We start from the raw sequence: 27,477 nt of genomic DNA on the forward strand, positions 1-27,477 counted from the left end.
TGCTAAGGTAACATATACAGGACTATCTCCTCATGTCATTAAAGCACAAGTGATCAGGAGTGTGCTTATGGAAATCCCTGAGCAACACCTCCTCTTAACTGTATGCCTGGAACTTTGCTCCTCCCTTTTTAGAACCAATCGTGAAGACCACACACCTCATGCCGTGCGTTTCGTTGAGGTGCCGCAGTAGAGTGCTCAATACCACACCGCCCAGTCATGCAACCCAATGTTAGCAGCAGCTCGGAGGCGGCTACAAGAGTTGCACATGTCAAAGGGCCAGTAAACAACCTCGCAGTCTGAAATTTTTAATGGAGAAATAACAGTGCACTTGTACAATGTGGACATGCTGCCGCAAGAACTTTGTGAATACTGAGTGCAGTAATAAAGAAGCTACAGGATTTAGAATGACCCGCTTTGGCTTGTTTTGGCTTCTAGCTAACCCTTCCCCTCCCCCATTTTCTCGCAGTGGAGAGGGGTAGGTGCAGCCTTTTGTCGCGACTTCGCCCACTTTGTCAACGTAACACAACTTCAGCGATTACGCCGTCAGTGTGCAGCGAACGAACAAGTAAGGCTTGCCCCACATGCACACCTGCCATAGCGGGGCAGGAAGATAGCACGGTGCGAGGAGTACGAGACACTGATGAAGTGTCTACCTTTTCTCTACCAGTACAGTGGCAAGACACATCTTGATCTCTGAGGCTTTTGTTATGGCAATACCGCTTGTCCTGGTAGTCTTGGACTTCACAAAATGGCAAAGACCAGCACAGGAAAACGAAAATGGGGACTGCGGAGCCAGAACTGCATCACCGCAGAGCCACGGCACCATAGGCGTAGGAAAGTAGCGCAAGAATTGTTTTTCAAGACGACGGGTCTGAGCAGTGCATAGCGCTGTGAAGGGAGGAATGGGAACATTACAAATAGGAAACGCTTAGTGCCAGCATTACGCACTTTGTCAGGTTTCACAGCGGTGAAGCTACCATACATTTTTTTTTTTTTTTTTTTTTTTTTTTTTTTTTTTCAGAAGGGAGTGCAGCGGGAGAGGCCGGCCACTGTACTAAAAAGAAGAAAAAAGACAAGGGCATGCTAGCGGCTCACGTTCCAAGCATCGTGTCGTAGGAGGCATTGCTCTGAGCAAGGTCAAACGCACCCAAAGTGCACTCATGGAAGCCTGCAGTGATTAAGTTTTATATATGGCGGCCAAGAGCAGGATCACCCAATTAATCATGCATGAGCATCACACAATCATAGAATCATCACTTAGCACCTTTTTACAATTCACCCCCCCCCCCCTTCAAACACACAGCAGCACACTGCTTAAACAAAACTAAGACAGCAGATAACGTCAGCATAACGTAAATGCAAGTCCACGAAGGTGCTGCACTTGTTTCAACATACCTCTCTTCCGTGGCTCGCGCTGCGGCTTCGGCTTGTCCATTTCTGTTTAAAAAAAAAAACACAAGGCTTTTCTTTCCCTCTACTTGTTCAGAATCGGTACTAACAAACGTGCACTTCAGTTTCCCCTTGAGCAAAACAAGCGTGTACCACGCAAGCAAGAAAATAAGCAATCACAAAGCAGTCTCTCCCACAAAAGAATGTATGGTTAATATAAACAAAAACATCTTTTAAAGATTACTCTGAAACAGTTTAGACCACGAGTCTCAATCTCACTTCAGCTAATTGGCCACCATCAAGGAACCTTAGTCTCCCGATGGGGCGGGATGGTGTATATGGTTAGAGCGAAAAGGGGGGAGGCAGTGCAGTGAACACAAAACGTTACCTAATGTAGCCATCTGAAAAAATTGCCCGCAGCTTCCCTCGGGGGAACACTGAGGAGGATGCGGACCATATAATTGGTTAACGGGGTGTTAAAGTGCGACTTACTTGGGTCGATGGCTAAATTGGTTAACGTGGTTGTGAAATGGGGTGTTAAATTGCGACTTACTTGGGTCGATGGCTAAATTGGTTAACGTGGTTGTAGGAGGGGGTGTTAAATGAGTGAACACGTACACACGTATGCGAAATGGCGGCGCTGGTCGAAGGGACGTCGATCATTGTGTTTGTGATTCGTTGGAATTCATTTCACCGCGACCTTGGACGTCGACGCGCCGTACAAACCAACCGACGAGCGGCAACTGAGCGAGCGAGCGCCGACCTTGAGTATATATACAGCACGACGGCGCATGCACTGTCAGCTGTTGAATGTTCTCGAAGCGCGACGCCACATGCGCGTCCACTGGAGAATCAGGAGAATTGTAGATGTCGAACGCGGTGTGTAGAGGAGGAAGGGTGCACAGATGGTGGAGGAGTGAAGCGCGCGCGGTGTGTAGAGGAGGAAGGGATGCACAGATGGTGGAAGAGTGGGCGACGGCGCATGCGCGCGCGTCAGCTGTCGAATGTTCGAGAAGCGGTGCAGACGGCGCGGACGGCGCACTACAAGGCGCGAGTATAAGATGCTTCCGCATCTAAAATGGCCTTTCTGAAATCTCACGTATGGGTAACTTCTAGAGGATACTTGAAGCAAAATGGAAAGGTAAGCTAGCTGGTACCGATTCATACTGTCGTAAAAATATCGCAAAAATACGAAGACAAGAAGACAAGTGGTGTTCATTTTCTTGTGTTCTTTTTGCACTACTTTTACGACAGTATGAGAGGATACTTGATGTCAGGCTTTGAGAAACATATCGACAGTAATCTCTAGAATTACTGAAATCTGGACGCCGATTCTGAAGTATATGGTTTTTGTTCCATGCTAATGTTTCAGCACAAGCTAATCGGAAGGAGTGGCTCACAAAGAATACGCTTGAGACCACAACTGTCTGTGCAGCTCATGGGCATACTCATTATGAAGATAAAGATATACATAGGATGAACACAGTAATGTGCAGCCAGGGTGTTAGAGAAAGTGACCCAAGTGCTGCGTGGTTGAGACCTCTCATTTATATTGATCAAGGGTTTCACGCTACTGTCGCTATTTAGCAGTATTGGTGAGTAAACCAAGAAATTAATATGTCATGGTCAGCTGACCTTGTAGGAGACGGTCGAGAGCGACCTCGGCGTTGAAGTCTCCCTCGAGGGCCACCCGACGAAGCGTGGCCTCCGGTATCGAGTCGCCCACCACGTTCTGCATCTTCTCGATGCACTCGTAAAGCCTCACTGCAATAAAAGTATGCAGTACAAAAAAGTTCTTACGTAAACCACCAGTCCTAAGCTACTATGGCCAGAGCAACAAGATGCAAAAACCTAAGACAAAAGAAAGTCTTGTAAACACAGCAACAGGCTTGACAGGATACATAGTTATTCATAAATTATTTTTTATTGGCACAAGGGCATCTGAGGCCAAAGAGCACCAGAAAGGAAATACAATAGTTATTGTTGGGAATTTTACATTCCAAAACCACAGTGTGATTAAGAGGGACGCTGCAGTGAAGGGCTCCAAAAATTTTGACCATCTGAAGTTCTTTAATGTGAACCTAAATCGAAGTACATGGGCCTCTAGGATTTTGCGTCCAAATAAATACGGACGCCACTACCAGGATCTAGGTGCCGCGAGTGCCGAAGATTTAACCTATGCGGGTGCTTCTGTAGGAGTCAATCCTGTTAAGAGAGTGTCCCCTTAGGAAAAAGACAAAGCATTCCTGTCTTAAGTAGCCAGAACTATCTTGAGAGCAGCCCAACAATGAAATGAGGAGTGAGGAATAACAGCGCTCACTGCATGACAGTCACGGTATTGTCTGAGCTCAACAATACTTACTTTAATCGTGGAACCTCACACGAAGCCCCGATCTGCTTCATACCAGGAGCAATGTCACAAGGTGCTACCAGCTCGGATGAACACTTATGCTTATTTTAAAACCAAGTTAAACATCTTAATGCCAACATTTATCACTAATAATCGGTCGGAAGCGCCTGCGTATACAAGAAAATTAAACATCTTGAGGTTTCACTTTTGGTGTGAAAGGTCCTTTAATATGACTTCATAATTTCGGTTTGAAGTTATCTGCTGCCATTCTGCAGCTAACGAGATACATAAGACGCATTCGAACTAAACGTGCTGCACCTCTATATTGATTCGCTGAAATAACCGTATTGATTGAAATAACTTTATCGAACACCTCTCTATTAAAAAGAAGAAACAGAGAATGCCAGGCGTATACTTTAGAAGCAATCGTGTTTCAAGTCAAAAAGAATAAAATTCAAATTAAAACAGACAACTGAAGTTATAATGAACACCATGAAGGTGTGAGGAGAGAGAAATGTGAACATGGCCAGGAATACCTGAAGCTGCATTCTCATAACCATAAGCAATAAACTGTCCTCAAATCCCTCATTGATAATAACAGATCTAATTCTACACCTTGTCAGTTTTTTTAGTAAATAAAGAGCAAGCAATTGGCCATCGATTGAAAGGAAGTACTTACAGTAACACTAGGCTGTCCTCATTCTGTTATAGCCATTAGGTACAGTGCTCATTACATCTACAAGATAAATCACTGATATACTGGAAGGGATTCGCTGCATCGCTAGATCAAAAGTATGCGATACCGAAAGAATTAAGTTGTCAATGGAACTCTTTCACGAACAAATTACCACTTTTCATGAGTGACATGCCGACTAAGGCAACGGCATGTTGTTGTTAGGCCTAACTTGACGTGTTGCAAGGAAGCAAATACACGCGGTGATAGAATAGGTAAGCAAATGAAACTAAAAGGTTGATCACTAACAAGTTTTGTTCACATCTTGTCAAAAAGTGCAAATAAAAAAGGTGTTTCTTCACCGCCACGGGCTTGCCGCCATGTTGATTGGGTGACAAGTCCTTGGTCAGGTGAAGACCATACTTTAGCATACGCTACCAATACACGGGACAAGTGTTGTTGATCCAGTGTACCGTTTGCCATGCATTCACGAGTCAAAACCAGTCAGAAGAAAAATCCTCACCCTATTTCGCGACAACCTGAAAACAGGATTTGAACCCACAACCTGCAGGCCAGGAACACGTGGGCTTAGCCAACTGAGCTATGTCAACATGCCAAACTTATGTAGTAAAACTTGTAATGCTTATCGCGAAACCATGTGCCTCCTGTCATAAGCATCACGCCACCCAAACACCTATATGTCTTGTTAAGAATGTTTGCAATATACATATTATTATTATTATTATTATTATTATTATTATTATTATTATTATTATTATTATTATTATTATTATTATTTAAATGACAGGTTCTTAGCTCGCACTAGTACATTCGAGTACCACTTTCATATTTTAGTGAGCACTCACAATACAATGCGGCCATTCTTATGGTTGCTTTTTCTACTGAGGCAACACAATGAGAAAAACTCCTTTGGCCCTCGCCTAAGCCTGTCAGTAAAGTTCAACTCGGCTTTCATGTGTATGCGTACCTCTAAAAGGCCCAACCAACCTTTCGTACACTATATTTCAATGCCAGATGCATATAGAAAAACATTAACTGCGTTATAACTATAAGCCAGCCAGTAGCACTATCTGTCGAGCCCATAGTGACTATAATCAGTGTACGATATGACCGGCTTATGATAAACTATGTTGTAAGAGGCCTGTTGTCACAGGTTTTCCCACACTGCCAATGTTTCAATAGAGGAGAGATGGCATAGGGCAATGCACCAGGCGCACCTTCGTCCACGGGACTGAGCTGGGGTTCCCGAGTTGCAGGCTTGTGGGTTTCGTCTTCCTCGTCCTCCTCCTCGTTTTCCTCTTGCAGGACTTCAGGAGACAGGAATGATGACATGGAGTGGAGCTTGTCCCTGTTGTACAGGAACTGCTCCTCTGAAAAAGTATTAATGAACAGAAAGTGTCAGCCATACGACAGAACATGGAACCTGAGAAGGTGAACAAGGGAACGGCCATCGCCGTAGCACAAAGTTCTAGCACACGTGATATGAAGCTTGCTGGTTTACTCGACACCGGCAGCAAGTTGGTCTTTTGTCCACTGTCATTCCTCTAGGTTCTCTTAAACATTTAATGAACACTCAACTATCGTTCCTATAGCTTCATTAAGTTGTGTCGACAAAACGGTGCCATAAACTCATCCACATCATTTGATTCAATGCACAAGGCACTCCACTTGTGCAATGGGATCTCAACAATGCACAGCTAGCAGGAAAGTCTCACACCACTTATGAAGAGGGCAGTTCGCGAGGCACCTGTTCGTGTGATAGGCAGTTGCCCAAGAAACCCATCGAACAGCCAGCCTAGAAACATGATGACAAACACTTGCTGGTACACCACTTCGATGTAACCTGGACAGCGATTTCCTGAAGTTGCTTTGTCCACTAGCTTGAACTTGGGGAAATTATGTTTTGCCCATATTTACTAAGGCAATGAGAGCTGGGACATAAGCGTGGGCATGAAACGCCTCTTAATATGTTTCGTCAATCTGTACACTTCTGAGCGACGAGTGCAATTACTAAATTCAATCGTTAGGAGAGGAAGGCTGCCAACACGACTGAACCTCCACCAGCTCTGTAAAACTGGAAGTTTATAACCACTGAATTATGTGTAGCGATGCATAATAGGCATTGCACGATCACACTACAGTAGGCAGTGAACTCCACGAAGAGCGAAAATTTCAGACAAACCTGTAGTCGGAGATATGCACGAATCTTCTTCCTGTGATCTCCCGTAGACATCATAGTAGCCTTCGTAGTCTGCGAGGAAAAAAAGCATTTTTTTTTTCGTGTTCTTAGCGCTGCGTACTGGCGACATCCACAGAACATAAGGACGCTTGCGGGGTTTGTTTAGATTGCCAATAAACTGCGGTACGAAACTGAGACGAAAGTAAGCGAAATGTGATCTCAGCAACGCAGTAACAAGGTCCGCGACGCAGATACGATGGAAGACGCGTTATTCGAAAACAACTACCGCTTCAATCTAGGGACCCAGAATCCAGTTTTAACACCCATCACTAGTAGTGTACGTGAACAAACTGCATGATGCAGAAGATTTTAATCCACGAACTCCGACAAACCACGTACGAGCAAACCAACGTAACCTACGGTCGACTGGGAAGCGCGTAGCGTGTTACAGAGCACGCTCTGGGAACACATACGGTAAAGGTAAACGGGACTTGACGTGCGCGTGTTTACGTTTCGGGTTCCGAAATCGACAAACATGCAGCCAATTCGAAGCCGTGTTGGGGTGAAGCCATGCTCAGAGCGCAGCATCATTTTAAACGAGCGTCCGATAAACCTGTTGCGCTCACAGTGAGCTAACGCAGTGAATCGAAACCGAGTGTAAAGGAGCTGCTGGCTGTCAGGACGCACAATCCGACCTACTACTCTGGCAGAAAAAGAACGAGCCCTTTTTTTGTACCGTCATCATAATTCATAGTCCGAACATTCCGGTGCCGAGACATCTTGAAGTGGCAGCACAAGACGCCCGTTTCTCACGCGAGGCACTCCGCTAAAAAAGGAGACGATGGTTTTGCGAGCGCGCAGTTTCACATTGCCGAGTCACACACACTTCGGCGGCTTCGAGCACGACGACAATCGAGCAGCGTGCCATGCCTCGAGTCGCTTTAAACAACACACGCAACACGGTCGGAGACACACAAGACCAGACTCAGAAATGGCGTAAGGGCGCATTGTTGCTCGACTACAACCAGCTACGATCAAGTTCCGGTTTCTCATCGCAACTGTGGACGTGGTGTGGGCAATGGTGTGGAGAGCATCAGTGTTGAGCGATAGAGTTTATTATCGGGTAGCGCTCCGCTCTCTCGCAAACCCGACCAGCTAAAACTCTAAATTAAAGCCGTTCATCGCTGAACTTATTCTGAACATCTTGAGCAGTGTATGTGATATCCCGTAGAAATGGCGAAGAATGAATGTGGCTTTTATTATTATCCTCACACACCGGCTGACAGCCGCCCCCTCACGAGTACAAATTTAATTGATTCGACCTTTATTTATTGTCACAAAAGCATAGCACCAAAATTGAAGGAGCTATCAATGCCATCAATGGAGTCAATGGCAAGGAACAGCAGTACAGTGGTGTACCTATATGCCAAACAACTTGATAAGTCAGTCAAGAACTTTCAAAAGTTTATTTTACCAGGAAAGTCTGGATGGCCTTTAGGGATCAAAACTGCTCTAAAAAGATTGAGTCTTCGGCGACTCGTAGAGGCAGCATATGATGTTCACAGCACAAACATGCACATCGATAATTAATGCATATTCAATACTGCGAAAATTTCAGTTAGGGTTGTCTTTACAAGGTGCACACTCTTGAAGAGAAGAAAGTGGCTGTCATTCTCCAATCAGGCTGAAATAAGCTCGGTATAAATATTTTGCCATAAAAAATATGCAGATATGCCATGTGACAAAAAAACATTCCTTGAAGTCAGAGCAAAAGAAGTCACTGCAGCGGCTGCTTGAAATGTGGTCGTAAAGTGGGGCAGCCCCAATTATCTACTAGCAAAAAGTAAAAGGGAACCAGCCTAGCCCACACAGAAGAACCGAGTAGATTGAAAGCGAATTCATAAAGCATAGAACACATACAAAGCCAATTCTATGCTGCACGTAGCATGCCTTTCTTTGGCAAGATTTGCACTTGTACAATTTACCTGAAAACATGTCATCAAATAAAAAAATCCAAGAAAAACTTCCCACCCTGTGTGATGCCGCTCCCCCCCCCCCCCCCCCTTCAGCATTTCACTAATTCAGTTATTTGGCTACCCATACCTTCGGTGCTTGATAATCTGAACACAACACAATAAAGCCAATAAGTGTTCACCACAGGTGCAATCCATACACTTGGTCCTCCAGTTAGTGGCCTCCACACCAAGGCTATTGCAGCTTTTGCATTTACTGCAGCCAGAAACATCTAGAATGAACATTTCTTCACTTGGGAAACATTGCAGTGAAGGGATCGGGTGCAGTACAGTACCTTAAAGGGAACATTCTTAAAGGGTACATTCTTGAAGGGAACACCTATGATAGCGATAGAGCGAATGCAACAGCAATGTTTGTTGAAAAGAGATGGTCTCTTATGAAGTGCTAAAACTTACCTGTGCATGAATATACAACCTGCAAACCATCCTGTCCTATGAGCAGTTGCTGAATCCCGTCCTATGAACCGATTGTTCCTTCCTGTCTATGAATCCTGTGCAATGAACTAGTTTTTCTTTCCAAGAATAAACCATACTGTGTATGCTGCTTTTCCACGCAGACAAGATGGATGTTCAAGAAAAGATGATGGCTTGAAGTGGAGGCACTGAAGAAAAATCGTAGCTAAATCCAATCTTTCAACAAGGGCATTAAAACAGACAAGCCCACTAGCCAAAATGTGAGCTTCTGTGACATTCCTTGTTGAACAGCCTGTCCATGCAGAGTGTCGCAAAACAGAATAGGACAGTGGATTGATAAAACTCTATATTTATTATACACTTATTACACGGGCTGAAGCAGATTGGACATCACATGAAGTCGTCCGAGTCATAGCCATCTTCCTGCAGATAAGTGGAAAAAAAAGATACGAAAGGAAATCGAATGACCGATTGTACATAAAGCATTGAAATTTCAGGTACTTAAAGCTAAATCATGACATCGTACATTTATGTCCGTATTAAGCATAACTTCTGAAGCACTTATTATACCGGTCAACCTAACATTAAAGGTAGAAAAATTTTGGATATATGAGAAAAAGAGAGACTTGGGTATAAAATCAATGTGTTAATTGGAAATATAGTCTATTCATTAACTTTTTCTGAGCACATGTCTTCTTACAGGGGGTACGTCCAGGCTTTACAGACAATGACTTACATTTGGACACCGCTAATGATTAGCCAGCTGCAAACTTCAAACAAAAATAAATGTCAGGCAATGACTTTCTCGGTGATTGATTGGCATTTACTGATTTCATCTCTTCCCCAAGACTGCATTGATAACTTTAAGGGTGTATCTCTTTGGCACCACGGGCGTTAGGTTCTCTGATGATCAACTGATAAATGAACTTAAAAAGCAATAGTTCCAATGTTGCAATGCTCGCGTTTAAAATTCAGACACACAGCCTCAAGCCATATAGAAGTAAAGAAGAGAAGGATTGAAGCAAAATGTTGTCAGTCTGTCCCAAATTATTGAATGAATCATACCTTGTTTGATTTCATGTTCTCTCCTTTCATCAAGGTGTCATAACTCCTGCAACAGATACCAAAGATTAAAGACAAAATTTTTACAGCTCATCCTTTTTGCAAAGTAATGAAGCACCTATACTTTGCCTTAGCTATACTTCGCTCTAAAACCCAAAGACTGCTGCAAAATAAAGCTTCAGAAATTTGATGTCACCTTGGTTGACACAGCACACACAAGACGACGACGAAAAATAAGGAACATAACACAGGCGCTGCATGTCTTTCTTATTCTTCGTCCTCTTCTTGTGTGTGCGGTATGAACCAAAGTGAACACTTACCAACTCGCTCAACGCTTCCACTCCTACTGGTAATGTCAGTAGTGCAAGAGCTATAGGATACAATTAGGAATTGCGTATCTTGCAATGAAATCCTAAAACTGGAGGCATCTTTCAAATTACAAGGAATAAAACATACACAAATATGTCCAAAGCGGATGAAAACTGCAGTGAAAATGGCTTAGCTACTCGACATGTTCACCGTTTTACAACGAACTCGGCAACTTCCGACCCAGAAAGTAAACATTTAGCATTTCTAACAGTTTCCATAGTTTACAAAATAGAGAATAGAGCTATGAATCCCCTGTAGAGGCTAACCCAGCCTTCATAGCCCTTGCTGTGATTTATAAGTGAGAGTACAGAGAGATGAGTGCACAGTATAGGCCGTCCTAGCGTTTGTAATATTGCCTGCATTTTATGAAATGGGAGTATAGAGAGATGAAACTGTGGAAATCCCCCCCCCCATTTGAATCATTGCCTGCAGCTTGCAAAAAAGAATATAGAAAGATGACTACATGGTAGAGGTCATTGTAGTTAATGGTATTGCCTGCAGTTTAAAAAATGGAGAAGAATACACAATACATAAAGATCACTAGAACTTGTAGCATTTCCCTCCGTTTACAAAACGGAGTATAGATAAACAAATAGACAGTAGAAACTGCTCTAGCATTTGTAGCATTTATAAATGTTTACGAGATGGAATATAAAGACATTATACACAGCAGGTACCACAAGCGCTTGCAGCACTTCCCTCAGTTAATGGGATGGAGTATAGATAACGGAATACACAGTAGAGGCATATCTAGCACATGTAGAATTGGATGCAGTTCACAAAATGGCATATAAAGAGATGAATTTACTGTAAGAGAACATAAAGATCCCCTTCCGAGTTGCACGATGTTGCACTTCACCTGAGCTTCGCCTGTTCCTCCTTCTCCTTCTGCTCCTGCTTTTCGCGCTCCTTTTGCTCACGCAGGATCTGCTTCTTGTCCTCGCGCTCCTTGTGGTCCCGCTCCTCCCGCTCGGCACGCAGGTCCGGCTGCCGCTCCTCTTTCGTCTTCATCAGCCGGTTGACGATCTCGTTGATGCGCTTCTCTACCCGGATAGTCCGCACCTGCGCAAACAGCATTGTCATTCATATAGCCTTGTTGGTTGGGCACAACCTGTTGAACTAAACAAAAAATGAAGCCAAGGAATGTATACGACGCATTACTTGTATGTTTTAACTGTAGCACAGTAATTTCGACATGAATAGAAAGTAATTGAAGTGAATGAAAAACCAACTCTCCACAGGTAAAGACCACACCGGCAACTTTCGGATAACGTGTCCGATGCTCTATTGATTGAGCTACAGTGGCGGTCGCTTCGTAATTCATTTAATTGGGTGTTTAAGTTTCCATAATCCTGAAAGTATTAGCCAGCGCCACTAGCAGCCATTACCGCGAGTGTGGAACACTCTTTATCGTTGCCAAATGAGGTCACATAGCATAAAGCCTTCTCATCAGCTGGAAGATAGCCATTAAACTAAAGAAAAAAAGAATGAGCCCTCACACCAAATCTTCCTCTTTCTTTTTTTTTGGTTAGGAGTGTCGGCATGTGCCACATTCTCAGTGCAAAACTGTCGAGAAGAACAACAGATACAGCCACATCGCCAGTAGTGAACTTGATAAGGGCCCACCTCCGCATTACAGTTCTTTTATTGTGTATACATGAATCGCGCTAGGGAGCCCCACCAACATCCTACACGTATACAACACGTACTGTTGACAAAGGTTAAGAGCTACCAAACAGGGGACCAGAAGAAGGACACAACACAAGCACTTGTGTTGGATACTTCTTCTGGTACCCCCCTTGTTCTTTTCAGTTCTTGAGAAGATCCTGAAAGACATTCCTGACAATCTTTCACAAAACTTATTGAGCGCGCTGCACATGAAAGTGAATTGAAAAATTTTCTTGCCAAAATTAACACGTAACGATTACAGCTGTTCAAGAGGAGTGTCTACATGTCTAAATGTGACATGCTTCTGGCACAGCAGTTTTTTGAAAGATGATCAAGAAAAAGCGGCAAGCACTTAACTTCGGATTAATTTGATTGATTGATTTGTGAGGTTTAACGTCCCAAAACCACCATTTGATTATGAGAGACGCCGTAGTGGAGGGCTCCGGAAATTTTGAGCACCTGGGGTTCTTTAACGTGCACCCAAATCTGAGTACACGGGCCTACAACATTTCCGCCTCCATCGCAAATGCAACCGCCACAGCCGGGATTTAATCCCGCGACCTGACTTCGGATTAAGTGAACCTTCCACAATGCACACATAATGCTCAATATGCCTTGCTTGCTTTTGAACCCAAACAGGTACAGTGAAACCTTGGTGCTACGAATCTCCCGGGGTAACTAGAAATCTTTGCACCGTCTGAAATACATATTCCCATAAAACATGCAAAATCAGTATGTGACAAACGAAAGCTGGTACATATATTGATTTATAGCTGCTTTTCAGTGCCGCAGCAACAACATAAACAGCTTGAGACGATTGCCAGAAAAATATTGAGATGTCAACAATCATACTTGCAGTCGTAAATATACGGCTCATGCGAGGAACCAGAAGCATTACAACCAATAACTGAGGATACCTTTGGTGCGAATTGAACGACTAAAAACGACAAAAAAACGGGGTGGGCACCGATGAATGTCTTTTTTTAATTTGCACAAGAATTGATTGATTTGTAGGGTTTAACGTCCCAAAACCACCATATGATTATGAGAGACGCCGTAGTGGAGGGCTCCGGAAATTTTGACCACCTGGGGTTCTTTAACGTGCACCAATTTGCACAAGAAGTATCCTCAGTTATGAAACAGTACCAATTAGCTCAAACCAGCATTCCGTTACGATTTTTGAATGGCAGTAGCCTCTTCATAACTTTAGTATGCTTTTCCACACAGAACCAAAGTACTGCAGAGAAAGTTACCTAAGCAGCACCTTGCACCCAATGAATGAAGGCCAGAAAATTTTAGAACTTTTGCTGTTATTTCTTTATCATGGGTGTTTGATCAAACTACGAGTCTCTCCCGCGCAAGTCCAAGAGTTTGCAAATGTACGCACTGCCAGCAATTGTGCATACAAACTTTGTGAGGCCTAGCTCCTTTGCCAAAACTTTCCTTTTCCGGTTCAGTTCCACATTTCAAACGATGTTCCATTGCGAGGGTATGACTTGCATCAATGTGACTTGCATCAATGTGGCAAGCACAATGCAACATACCTGCCTTGAGCCTCGAACAGCAACACGCATCAGGGTGAAAAAAATGGAATGGTGACACCTATGCCATCTGTAATCTAAACACCAAGGCGCATTTGAGCCTCCAAGATTTGCAGGCACAATTTGACAAGTCTTCTGCGGTAGCGCGGGCAGTACCTGTTCAAACTTGCATGGTATCCTAAATTAGCATCAAACGTCACGAGGTGAAAAACGGCTTGCAACAACCCTACACCATTTCATTGCAGGACAATGGGCCTCGGCCGGGAAAACAAAAATTTATATCATCCCAAAATTAGTATGAGGCGTGACCGTGACACCGAGGTTTCACTAGATGTAGTATTTGATTTCTATGTATACTTCTATATCTGTGAACGTCTTTTTCTGCTGCTGCTGCTGCTGTATGGGTGGCACGGCCCAGTCAGGCAATGTTTGCCGTGTCTCTTTGGGCAATTTTGTAATTGTTCTTAATAAACTAACAAAGAAAGAAAGAAAGGAAGAAAGGTGTTATATCACTTCAGTGTGCTACATAATTCTGCGGGGGCCACTTTGCTGACTGCAATGCCACGTTTTACAGTGTTGTTGGACATGCCGAATATCCTCGGCCATGTAGGAATCGTATTTTTTTTTGTCGTAATGCACGCCGCAAATAATATATTTGCACATACATTTAAAGACCATAACTTAACTCTTTTTATGCTCAAACAAAACAAATTTATTCATAACAAATTTAATTACTCTTTCTTTACAATGACTCACTATGATGTCCCAAAGCACCACCTAACAACCTGAATTTCTTGCAACGAAGCACTTCGCAAAAACTTGCTTGCACTTGACACCCCTTAGGAAGAGCCCTTCACGACTCGTACCTGAAGTGAATATCCCTTAAGCGAATCTTGAATACAGTGAGAAAATTTTTTTGAACCAAATGATACTTTGTTACAGCGAATCTTGACCACACCTGAATCGCCTGTTTCGGAGCAACTACAGCACACCATCATCACAATGGGAGATATTTGCAAAGGCTGTAAAAATTAGAAGCATTGGAACAAAAATAAAGTGCAACGACCCTTACTTCTCTCTGCTTGTGGAATCCAACCTGGCCGACTTCCATACCTTGCGTCTTCTTTAAATTGCCCCACATGGTGTACACAACGTCGATGGAGTTCATCTTGTTGCCTGGACAAGAGAACAGTTCGCAGTGAACATCGCAGCCAATGCTCGCATTAATTAAGAATGTCTTTACACGTGAAAGCACTGTATTTTAGAAGAGTGGCAAGATGGACGAGTTGGTAATGCTCCATTATGTAACTGCACAAAAAACGAATGGAAACACAAAGGGAGAGAAAATTGCCTGCTTGTGATTTTCCCTCCCTTTGCATTTCAATTTGTTTTTTGTGCAATTACATAATGGATCACTGCATTTCAACTGTTTGTGCATGGAAAACTATACAACGTGTCAGCGTTAAGAAATACCCCACATTGGTAGCGCCGGCCCAATGAATGAATAAATGTCAGGATCCCAGCTGGAATCAAACCCACGCATTCTGCGTGGCAATGAGGCATTTTACCACAAAGCTACGCCAGGTCTCGAAACCATTTTTCAAATATACGCTAATCTTCGTGAAATGTCAATAGTGGTCGCAGTGCTGCCTATCCAATCTTACAAACATTACATATGTACTCCTTTGATACAGCCGTCACTTCGAGTTAATGTCAATTGTGGTTAGTTGCCATGCGCTGAAGTTGATTTGTGTAGCAGTGTCCAGAGCCAGCATCATCGCGAGAATCAGCACTTCATATCAGCTTCTAGTGTTGCTAATACGCATTTTCCAGTTGGCTCCGTAGCGCAAGTGCAAACAACTGGTTATATAAACATCTGCAACTCTTCAACATATGTCTGTGCGTGCAACATTTGCGCATACATTTAGCGCCATTTCATGACGTGTCGCTCAATTGAAAAAATTGCGACACGGTCACCTTCCCTTTGCATGCTTTGCATAACGTCAATTCCCAGCTACGTGGGATCAGCCGAATTTTTTTTTTCACGATCAACAGCAGTCCCAGCCAAGGAATCATTGCTGTGGCTATTTATAAGAGGATAATAAAATGTGAACGAAGCACCTCGTAAACAAAGCATTCTGGTAACTGTAGCTCGAGAGAAACGTGAATGCAAAATGAACCTCATTAAATGTTGAACAGAAATTGCCGCAGCCACTTGCGGTGAGTAAAGTTGACGAGACGCTCACAGCACCTTGAATGCTGTTCGCCTTCACAAGTTGTGCGCAGTCCTCGAGAACGCTCGACGGCACGTCGTCCAGGGTTTGGTTCTGCAAGTAAGGCAATATTACGACACTGTTAATGATGCTATATAATTGCTTGCCGTGATTCTTAATGCTGTTTCATGATAAAGCTCAAAACACAAAGAGGAGGGCAGCGCGGTAAGCTTCCGGGCATCTAGTAACATCCGAAGCGAAGTGAGGGACACAAAATGCCAGTATGCACATTGTGGGTGTGCGTTATTTGTAATTCTAACGTTACTCGTAACAAAAAAAAAACGTCTAAGCTAAAAGCATCCTGAACGTCAGTAAGCAAGCTGCTTCACCTTCTGTAATTTAAAAAAAGTTATTCTGGCTCTAATTTAAAAAAAAAAAAGTTATTCTGTAATTTTGACGCGGTGTCCTTGAGGCACGTCAAAGCGGGGCGACCACAGATTAATTGTAAACACCTGAGAGCTCCTTTAACGTTAACCTGAATCCAAGTACACAGGCATGTTTACATTTTACCTCCGTCAAAACGAAGACGCCGTGGCGGGAGAATCAAACCCGCGGCCTAATTTAACGCACCACGGCACAGGAACTGAGAACTGCTGTAAGAATCGCTCCGGAACTTCTTGGTCGTAGTTTGTTTAATCATCCGTCAAATCCGACACTCTCTTGCATGTTCGTTCGTCGCGCAAATGGAGAATGCACAGGCTTTCACCTACGGGTTGCAGCCGAAGGTATACATGGGCCGAAGACACCTTATCCACGTGGAACCAGACGTCTTCTGGCCAGCCCCACTTGATCAGATCTTCGTCTGGGTAAAACAAACAAAAGACGAAGGAGATCAAAACCAAGATGAGGGCAGTCGCGGTTGAAATGCGTCCCGACGCGAAAGAAGTAATGAGGAACGAAACAGGAACTCACTTTCGAATTTGTCCACTCCCATGAAGATGACAGCCGGTGGCGAAACCACTGGAAGTACGCGACAAGGAGTCAGTAAAATGGCATTACTTCGTCAGTAAAGTCGAACAACCGAAGTAAGTCACCGCAACGAAGCATATGGTGCGAATTCATCGCCACAGACACGTCCCGTAAATTGAGAAACGAGGTGACGTGACACGAGTGACTAGACCACAGCGCGAGACCGCTGCGTTGAAAGCGCGTATAGCCGTTCTCACCCGCCTCACAGCCGTTTACGGGGCATTATACTGAACGTTTAGCTTACTCACCGGTACTTTTGAAGTATATCACCATATTTCTCGCCTTTCCAGGCCAAAGAGGCCGCAGCAATCACTGACGAAAGACGACTACACACTTCCCAGCAAAACTGGATTACGTCGACTCGGCTAGTTACGCCTGTAAGGTTGCCTGTGGATTTCTGCCACTCAAATACAATTGTGACACATCTCAAAGGCTCTGTATAAAAAAAAAGTGACGTCATAGTAGCCATGTTTTTTTCATAAATTTTATGGCTTGGCTTGGATTAACGATTGCTGGTGGGATGGGCAACATTGTACATCCAGTTGGTGATCCGGCGCGAATACAGATGACTGACGCTCGCGTCTAACGAACTTTTATTTTATCGGTTTCGTGAGCGAAATTATTTAATGTGATTTCTCCCGTTTCTTTGATCGCCTCGAACCTAGGGGTTCCTTCGGTAAGTTTGTTTCCGAACATCTTTACCTAAACCAATCGGAACGGACTCTGAGTGGGTATCGAGCTTCATTGGTAGCCGATCGACTATTTTCAAATTGAAACAAGGATGAAAATTAAGGCTGTTGAAGCTTTTACTGTGCCTGTGCGTTCACTGCTTTACGGTTTTCACATTAAAGTTTGATTCAACGTGCACTGTACTTGCGTTTCCGTGCTTTTGCTGTGTCTATGTTGATGTTATGGTTTAGCGCTTGGCTCGTTGACCGTTACCTTGCGCCGGTGTCAAAGAACAATTCATAGAAATCACCATCTATACGCAGGTGCTCCGAAATGCCTTACGAGGGCAGGAAGTCGAGTAGTTTTTACTCCCCGACCAACTACCTGAGTCCGCTCGAACGAAAGCGCCTGCGAGCCATCGAGAACGAACCGAAAGCGACGGAAGTCACTGACGATCGCGCTTCCAACAAGCGCTCCACGAAGAAGACCACTCCAAAGCGTCGCGACAGTGCCGGTAAAAAAACACAGCCGTCCAGCAAGCGAAAGCGGAGTGTTTCGGATTCCACGAGGACTGCCGCGGCGAAGCCAACCACGCGACAACGACCCGCCTTGACCCGCAAGGCTTCTTCGGCGGCTTCCGAGAAGAAAACGGTGGTTATACCACTGTCCGAGAGTAAGCGGACTGTCCCGGTACCGGCGGCTTCTTCGGAGAGTTCCGAGCCGCCCGCGAAGAAAGTCCGCAAGTTTTTCTCCTCCGGACTGCGCGCGCCGGTGAACGCAGCCGTCAGCAGTTCGATGGCGGTCGCCACGGCCGTCTCGTGGAACAAAAAGTTTACGCTGAAGTTTGAGCCGACCGTCGCACCGCTGAAGAAACCGCCGACCTCCAGTTCGCTCAAGCCTGCTAAGAAGAAATTGCTGATGACTGTGCCGTTCAGACCGCCCAAATCAACAGCAGTAACGGACACGTCCGTGAAGAGCGTCGACGTCGCTTTGCCTGAGCCGGAGTTAGTTGAAACACCAGGTAGACATACAACATACCGTGGTGGGTCACAGAAACATGTAAACGAAGTAGCAAATAGGACAGCAAGAAAAGAACTAGCCGTGACAGTGCCTTTCAGACGACCTCAGACGACCATTGCCACCACTGCGAGGGCTGACCTTACTGTGCAACAAGTACCACGCAAAATATCCGAAGAAACGAGGGGCGTAAATGTGGAGATGCGTGAGAAGAAACATGCTGAAAGGACAGGTGTACCTCACAAGCCGCTAGAAGAAGCAAGAGCCAAAAGCAGGACGGAGATGCGAGACACAGAACAGGCCAAAACTACAACTGAAAGTATAAATGCTCGTACAAGCACCCATGGAGCAAAGGTGGACATCTTGGAAGAGATGGGGCACGAGTCTTCTGATGTGTGTGAGCCGTGCGGCAGAGCTAATGACGACGACGCTGAGATTCATGAGGATCACTATTCCGTAAACAAAGGTGGCGTCCCATCTTTCGCAACTGAGCATGAACGTTCTGTTGCATGCCTAAAGACTGAAGCAGAGCAAAGCAATGCTGCTGTCACTACCCCAATTCTAGGCAGTAGCACACGCAGTTTCATGCTCCTAGACCGACACGGCAGTGCAAACTGTTCCCTTCCCCTGCGAAGATTGCGAACAGATGCACAGGATACTGCAGCTGGCAGGAATTTCGGAGAGCGTTCCTTGCCCCTGAAAGCATTATGCCCAAATACACTGGACAGTGCAAAAGGCACAGAGTTGTCCAAAAGGGCAAGTACACCGCCGCCTCCAGAAAAATCCGGCTGCTCGAACAGACAGCCACTCTATCCAGTCTTCTCGACACCAACCTCAAACCGCAAGAAAATCGCTGAGCGGCCTCAAATACCCACCTCACCAATCCAGATGCCAAGAAAACGGTTCATGCTGAGATCGTCGGATCCGGCGCAGCTCATAATCGACGCCGGACAAAAGAAATTTGGGCACACTACGTGTGGCACGTGCGGTATGGTGTACACGATCGGAGACGTTGAAGACGAGAAGCTGCACGCCCAGCACCACCGGTCCTACCTGTCCATTATGAAGTTCCCTGTGAGTACTCATATTTTCATCAGTGTCGTCATCTTGTCTTCTGTCCACTGCAGGATGAACGCTTGTCCCAATGATCTCCAGTTTACCTCACCCTGTGCTAGCTGATTTGATCCAACGCCTGCAAATTTCTTAATTTTGTCCCTCCGCCTAACCCACAGCTGTGCATGCATTCAATCAACTGAACATAGGTTGCACAGCTTTGCACTTCGTCACGCATGAGATAATTGCAAAGGCACAGCACAACCAGAACATGTGGGTGCAAATTGTCAACTGTTAATCTGTCGTGAAGCACCACCTTTAGATTATCACTCCGAGGAACTTGGTCTCGCGCTGTGAAGAGTGCAGATGCCAGGCCTTGCTTGAGCAGACGAAGGTCTTGTTTCACATGCCAAAACAACAAAAGAGAGAAATAGTTGGGACCTATAGCACGGTATTGGGAGAATTCGTGCATGTGTAAGGATTCCAGCTTTGTTGTCAAATTAAGTAGTATTGATTTCTGAAGTGATACGTTCTAGCCTTTGCACTAACGAGCGAGCTCAGGAACGCTGCGCAACATTGCTACACGCACCATTCGCGATAGTTTCACTACTCTTGCTTATTTTATCGCCTTTCATGCCAACACTTTCCCCATTTCCTCGTTGCTTCTTTCTTGAGGCAAGCTCAGGTGGTGCCTCACTTTAGGCTAACAGTTGATAGTATCTCCTGTGTACCATCCATGCAGCACGAAACCCCCGCAACCTATGTTCAACTTATACCGAAAAGGTGCTTTATCGTTCAATCAGCTGCAAAAAATTACCGTCTGCGGGATCTGCGATAACGCTGAATTAATGCACTGCTTCTTGTTTTTCCATGACGTCTTTACAGGTCTGCTTTCTATTTTCATGCTTTTGTGAAGAAGCAACCATTGTACGGAGTTCTCTTTCTTTTGGCGAATTCTACCAACGTCTCTCCTTGTTTATAATGGCGATGCTCGTTTTTTTTTTCTATATAGTTACATTTTCGGCACGAAGAGGTTAGAGTTAAACCACGGGCAGACGAAATGCGACGCGGATGTCCAGACTCCAGAGGAAGAGACTCTAGCTGAAACCAAGCGTTCCTACCTCTCACATATCTACAAGCACGGCGTCGTTGGCGTGGGCCTTCGATCGCTTCCCGGTCTTCTTGCAGCCGCCCTCACCGTTTCAGTTCTCCAGTATTCTCTCGTACATCGTTAAGGTCTTTGGCCCGTCGCCTCACAGCGATATTGTTGGGGGCGACCGTTGCCGTCTTCATTCTTTAGTGGACCAGCAGCAAGTCGTGGGACTTGCTCAATTTCTGTGGCAAATATTCATGATGATGATAGCTTTCTGTGACTATCCGTTGTAGCTCAAGCTTTAACAGCCATTGAAACTTGGCTGTGTGCTCGCTTACGCAGGGCTGGAAAAACCAGCGCGAGGTTGGCATCTACCCAGACGGCAAAGTCATCATGGTGTCGCCAAATGACCCCAAGTGCATGCTCAACAAGATGAACGAGATACAGCGGGTGGTGGACAGGTGAGCACATGGCTGCCTCTAAGAACTCCGACATTTTGCCTCTTAGAACTTTGACATGCAGTGACAGTATTCGGAGACTGTGCCTTTTGCAGATATTGCCGCAATATTGCTATTGGTGTGTGCCGACTGGCTGGTCAAAGAAAGTGGCCAAGCAGTCAATTCAGTCTGGGACTCGATAGATTATGTCACATGCAAAGCAGCATTGTTGCCAATAGTTATTGTCTGAGGACATGGACCCAAGTCAAAGAAATCCTTACCACTGACATCTGAAGATTGGAGCCCTCTTTGTTAACCAGTTGTACCAATTCGAGACCACAACAAAGTTGTAAGATTAGTAGACAATATTTTATGGTAGCGTGCCTAGTGCACCTTTTGCTGTCCATTGCATTTACCTTTGGTAACATCTCATAATTAGAGAATTCTAATATGAGAAAGCACTGCTCCTTTGTATATGTAGAAGTGGCCGACTTCCTCTGCAGTGTGCGTTAGACCTGAGCATGTAATTTATTAAGTTCATAAATTGAGCCAACTTTATTGCAGACTATGTCGTATTGCAGTACTAAGGTTCACCATACTGGGGTAGTGATTTGCACTTGTGCGTATTTTCAAGCCCTAAACATTGATTTGTGGAGCATTTAAGCATCAGGTACCACAAAAAGATGTTTTTGTCTTCTTTTTTTGTCCTGTGTGATTAAACATTAAAATTCTTGCAATACTATGAAACACAAGAAATAACTTGTAAGTGGGGATTGGCTCTGGCAAATTGATAACTGTTATCCTCACTAGCATGTTTTCATACGCAAATAAAAAGATTTAAACACACAAAGTGGCATCAATTCACTAGTGATGTAGAGTAAAGCTAATCTGCAAACATGATGTGACAGCTTTCATGTTGAATTGCTGTACAGTGAAGGGTAAAAGAAACTACAAAACAACTGACTCATGAACCGCTGGTGTGAGTGGTGTGTTGACAGCATCGAAATTTATGCCTTTCAGTTTTTTGTTTTTCACAAGAAAAAAGAAAGACATTACGAATCACGATGACGCTAACAGTTTCTTTCTTTTCCAACTTTTTAAAGGGAGCTGGGCATACTGGTAGACAGGACAGCTCCTACCCGTGCTCCTCAGATGTACTTTGTCTTTGTGTCGTACACGAAGAACGTGCTCGGGTTCCTCTCAGCCCAGGAGATCAAGCAGGTGAGTGTCCGCGTTTTGTCTCCTTTGTTTGAGCTGTGGTTACAACCTTATCGAGAACTCTGGTAAAACTTCATGGCCTGGCCACAAATTCTTACCAGTATTCTTCACATGAATTTTACCCAGGTCCGACATAGGCCTGAGACTAAGCCACACTCTGATGAGGAGGTCCGAAGAAACTGTCCCCTTACCATCACACTATCTTGCTGATTGGCGCACGTTTGATGTTAGAGCTGCGCAATGCAGCTGTCTGTTGTGCTCTAGTTTCAACTGTGGAGACTGCACTTTCTTTGCCTATAACCTCACGTTCCCCGAGAATGCGCCTTAGAGATCCACGAGTCCAGACGCACAGTATGCAAATCTCGTCTGAATAGACTTCTTGGATATATCTCCCTGCAACAAACGGGGTCGGTTGAAATGTCTGGGTCTGTAACTGCCTCCAACCCATCACTTTGGTCCTGTCGGGTTTGGTGGTGGATCAACACGCCTGGACTTTTTATAATATTTCGTAACGTCCATCCCCCGATACCGAGTGGCCACTAAAATTAACTGGCGTGTTCTGCTGCGCCGAACAACCGTCAGCAGTGTAATGAGCTGCGGCCACGATGCCTCTCTGTGCTATTTCCGATTGCCTAGACGTAGTGCCAGTTCGTGTCACTAAGTTCTCTGGCATTAGCAACTGCGATTCCCTTCCCTCCCCTAACAACCATTCTGTAGTCAATGTTTCCTCGTTTGCTTGATTTGCAATGACATGTTTCATGCATGACTAGCCAGCCGCAGTGGTATGCTAGCAGCTACAGTGTTTAGATGATGACCTGAAGGTCGTGGGTGTGTTCGCGCCCACGGCAGTCGCATTTCGATGGGGGTGAAATGCTAAAAGCCCACGCACTGTGCAATGTTGGTGCATGCTAAAGGAACAACACCCAATAGTCAAAATTTTCAGAACTTACCACTACGGCATGCCTCATAACCATATTTTGGTTTGGGAAATTATTATTATCTTGTAAAACTACGAATATTATTAGGCTGTATTAAATGCACAAGAGCGTTTAGGCATCACTGTAATGCTTTGCATGCTTACATGCTTCCGAATTGTTTCACGCGCAATCAAGTCGTGCCAGCACACTGTGTCGTCCTTGTCTTCCTCACACAGGGCTATAGGGTAATCCCCAGTGATGACGGCAACATGGGCAACTCTATCTACGCCGAGACCGAGCCGGTGCCCGCCGTTTGCGGAGTCAGCCGGATATGGACAGCGCCATTCTACAGGCGGAAGAAGGTGGCATCGAGGTTGCTGGACCGACTTCGGTAAGCGCCAAGTCTCGCCTCGCATGTTCTACTGTGCAGTTACGGTTTAACAACCTCACGGTGCAATGTAGTGGGTTCGATTCCCGGCCTCCGCGGTTGCTTCAGAGAGGTATAAAGCACAGAAAAGTTCACTGCACGCAGGGACAGACATATTTCGCTTAATCTCTTAGAAAAGATCTACTATATTGCACTTACTAATGCTGTGTTCTTGCTCAAGTTTTACGGCAAGACAACACATGATGGTCCTCATCATTCTATTATTATAATGTCTAACTGTTCTTTCTCGCCTTTTTTGGGTGCTGTTTAGTGATCTACATGTATTTAGTAACCAAACATTCATTGCGAGGCCCTGGAGAAAGCAGAGGCCTGAAGTGATGCACTAGTTAAAGGGTCTGACAAGCACTTTTTATGGTGCCTGTTTTCTTCAGCGAAGCGGAAAGCTTACCAGTCCGAGTGCCTAATGACAGAATGGTAACGTGGAAAACTCCGTGATACGTTTGCAATCAGAACTTTTCTATCTGCGGTGAATATGAAGTTGTCTACACCTGTGACAATGATGCTCCAAACAGTGAGTGAGTGAGCAGTTTGTGTTCGAGTGTGGTGATTTACTGCGCGTGCGGGCACTCTATTCCGCTGGTGGCCGCGAAGGCAGCGCCGCTTCTCATTGTGCCGCTCCTTCTTACCTTGTAATCAGCACAGAATTGAGCGAGACTGGACAAGAATATACATACTATTTTGAAAGCTAATTATCGTGCGCACAAGGGCGTCCGACTACAGGTCTAAATGCACCAAAATAATCGACTTTATAATCAAGCTTCGAGGCTCTCCACTAGGTTGTGCAACATACCAGTTTTAGTTACCTTTAAACACAATTTAAAAATAGAAATTCTACTTAGTTCACGAAAAAAAAAAGCTTCAATCTGTCACTATAATTCACGGTCTTTTCATCGCCATTAAAATATAATCGCACGTTCTGGCCAGTTGTTGGTCCCTTTAAACAAGGAATGTCCCTATAGCCTAATATTTCATATGTTGTTGTGGTTACAGTGCTTGGTTACTGATTCAAAGGTCGCGGGTTGGACCCTGGACGTGGCAGTCGCATTCCAGTAGATTGATTGCTTGATATGTGGGGTTCAACGTTTCAAGACCACCATATGATTATGAGAGACGCCGTAGTGGAGGGTTCTGGAAATTTAGACCACGTGGGGTTCTAACGTGCGCCCAAATCTGAGCACACGGGCCTACAACATTTCCGCCTCCATTGGAAATGCAGCCGCCGCAGCCAGGATTCGATCCCACGACCTGCGGGTCAGCAGCCAAGTGCATTAGCCACTAGACCACCGCGGCGGGGCAGTCGCATTTCAGTAGAGGCAAAATGGTAGAGGTCCGTGTATTGTGCGATGTCTGTGCACGTTCAATGATCCCCGAGTATTCATACTGAAAATGATACCCTTGACAAGCTTGTCGTCAGACACTTGACACCTCCTGTCAAATGGCTTTTCGTGCAGCACTGGCTAATGTTGACTCGTGCAGCACTAGATACAACACGGACGACAAGAAGCTCATAGACAGCACTTGTGCTCGCGTCATACAAGTCGATTCAAAATAAATTAAGACTAACACTGCTACTTTTGTTATTCCTAATTGCATATGTATTTTAATGAATCCTGTTGTTTTATTTTATTCGTCGGAGTGCTTGTCATAGCGAGTGAAGTCGTACAGCTGTCCACTGACCTCACAGTTTGCTCTGCTTGCGCGTCTTTTTCAGGATGAACTTCTCCTTTGGCTGCCCCCTCGACTCTCGCAAGATCGCCTTCTCCGATCCCACGCTCATGGGCCGCGAGCTGGCCGCTGCGTACACGCGGAACGACAGATTCCTTGTGTTTGGCCCCTGACGTTCATCTCTCTGCCTCCCAACTCTCAAAGTTCAAATTTTCTATGTCATTCACAAAGTTCTTGAACCACAGCGCCTCAAAGAAACCAAATTTTTATCTTACCATGAAGCCATCCAACCACAAAGTTGTTACCCCAAATAATTCTGTGGTTTAAAAGTGTTGCTTGCAAGTTCTTTGTGGCAACTCTCTCACGCGAGATGGGAATATTATCAGCAGTTCGAGCTACTCATAGCACGGCAGAAAACTTTAGTCTCCTCGTGGCTTGCACGCTTTGTCAACAATGGTGATGATTGACATGGCGCTGTGAAGCATGTTATAGCTATCAATTTGTCTAGTCACTTGTTAAGGCGTCTGATAACACCATCACCTTAACATCCACTATGATGGAGCCAACGAGTTGACAGAAAACAGCAAAACCGGTCACACACCAGCCCACCCACCAATTTACATTATACAGCACCTAGTTCGCATCTCGGTGTCAAAGAACACTATCGTATTGACACTCGTCATGGAGTTGACAGGTAGTGTGAAAATTTGTCACATGCCAGACATACTCACCTATGCACATTGTCCCCCATTGTTTGCATTTCAGTGTCAAATAACACCATCACATTGACAATGCTGTGACGAGAGTTAATGAGTAGGCATACAAAATGTCCTGCAGGTCCCAAGCGGGACAGGTCTCCCAACGTGCATTGCACCTGTGCGCAGGATGCTGTTTAATTTTTGTTGTAGCCAGCTCATTGTGCTTAAGACATTGCATCTAACCGCAAACAATGCTTTAGTTCATACAGTGCACCAGAGATGTTTAGCATATGCTGTCACCGTGCAAAGTTGATGTTGACTTACTAACAGAAGCACTTAACAATTTCGAGGGCGACTTGTTTATGGTTTCTAGTTCTACAGCAGCGTGACAGGGTTGACAAGTAGTCACAAAAATGTGTCACAATTCACACACTACTGTACAATGTGGTGTGCTGTTAACGAGAACACTTGTACATTATTAAATGTGAGATGAAAAGAGCATTGTTCTTGTAGAAAGGGAAAAAACACATTACATTTATGCGCAGGGCACTCTTACACAGTCTTTTTGTCATATCTTTGCGACAGTAAGTGATCGATTGCTAACGACTCCTTCATTTTTAACAGGAGACCACGCTGTACATGGTATCATTGGACAAAGTGTACCTCGCACTGCAAAGTTATGTTGTTGTTATTATTGCCTTTGCCAGTTAGGTATCCACAAACGTAGCCTTTCCACTGCAAGTGGTATTTGTAAGGATCACAGCGGATGATCCTGAGAAATTGTTTTGTTGCTATGACATTGACACACTCTATATTTTTGTACAGCAATGGCTTTGCGTTTTTCTCTTTGTGTACTGACTGACTGCAGAAGCCGGCGGAATAATTTCTGCTTTGTGCTCTGAACAAATAAAAATATTGTATTTCTAAAGCACTTGAACTGGCCTTGTCTCTTTCTTGAATATGAGAGAGCTGGATTCCGTGAAGTCGACTGCCCGTGTTTTTTTTTTCTCCCAGGTAAACAGTTCAGTGATGCTGCAACGTACACACTTAGACCTAGATATACCGAAACATTACTTGTAACAAAATAAAAGAACAATACCCTTGCAGTAGATATATAGCTTAAAATACACTTTAACGAATTATCAGTTATAATGAACTTATTTCGTGTAACGTGCAACTTCATTATAATGAGCTTTGAGTGTAATGTCGATTAAGGTGACGGTACCATCGTCGCCATCTTGCGAGTAGTTTCTGCTTGAGCCACCAGAAGACGCCACTAAGTCACGTTTGGAAAAAAGGGAGGAAAATGCACTCTCCGCCG

The 27,477-nt window shown here is 44.7% G+C and overlaps 3 protein-coding genes across 5 annotated transcripts in view; 1 reads left to right on the forward strand and 2 right to left on the reverse strand.

The window, feature by feature from the left end:
* HBS1 (translation elongation factor EF-1alpha (GTPase) HBS1) overlaps positions 1–7,607 on the reverse strand; it is a 43,710-nt gene extending 36,103 nt beyond the window's left edge. For all 3 annotated transcript variants that reach the window (XM_075873453.1, XM_075873454.1, XM_075873452.1), the window contains exons 1-5: positions 7,349–7,607; positions 6,616–6,684; positions 5,651–5,803; positions 3,025–3,153; positions 1,396–1,437 (exon numbers count right to left, since the gene is read on the reverse strand). In XM_075873453.1, the coding sequence (XP_075729568.1) occupies positions 1,396–1,437; positions 3,025–3,153; positions 5,651–5,803; positions 6,616–6,684; positions 7,349–7,391 (436 nt within the window). In that variant the 5' untranslated portion in view covers positions 7,392–7,607. The remainder of the gene's footprint in view (positions 1–1,395; positions 1,438–3,024; positions 3,154–5,650; positions 5,804–6,615; positions 6,685–7,348) is intronic.
* A 1,785-nt stretch (positions 7,608–9,392) lies between these two features.
* On the reverse strand, positions 9,393–17,347 carry LOC119163707 (coiled-coil domain-containing protein 25). The gene is made up of 8 exons (XM_037415770.2): positions 17,190–17,347; positions 16,885–16,932; positions 16,683–16,774; positions 15,951–16,026; positions 14,772–14,875; positions 11,350–11,552; positions 10,125–10,170; positions 9,393–9,482 (listed from the first exon to the last, which is right to left on the reverse strand). The coding sequence occupies exons 1-8, from the start codon at positions 17,212–17,214 to the stop codon at positions 9,450–9,452; spliced, it is 627 nt and encodes a 208-aa protein (XP_037271667.2). The 5' UTR covers positions 17,215–17,347; the 3' UTR covers positions 9,393–9,449.
* A 135-nt stretch (positions 17,348–17,482) lies between these two features.
* eco (Establishment of cohesion) lies at positions 17,483–25,972 on the forward strand. The gene is made up of 6 exons (XM_037415771.2): positions 17,483–17,617; positions 17,934–19,701; positions 21,116–21,234; positions 22,314–22,431; positions 23,582–23,736; positions 25,505–25,972. The coding sequence occupies exons 2-6, from the start codon at positions 17,944–17,946 to the stop codon at positions 25,629–25,631; spliced, it is 2,277 nt and encodes a 758-aa protein (XP_037271668.2). The 5' UTR covers positions 17,483–17,617; positions 17,934–17,943; the 3' UTR covers positions 25,632–25,972.
* The last annotated feature ends 1,505 nt before the right edge of the window (positions 25,973–27,477 follow it).

The sequence above is a fragment of the Rhipicephalus microplus genome, chromosome 9 (genome assembly GCF_043290135.1).
Source record: "Rhipicephalus microplus isolate Deutch F79 chromosome 9, USDA_Rmic, whole genome shotgun sequence".
Taxonomy (NCBI): domain Eukaryota; kingdom Metazoa; phylum Arthropoda; class Arachnida; order Ixodida; family Ixodidae; genus Rhipicephalus; species Rhipicephalus microplus.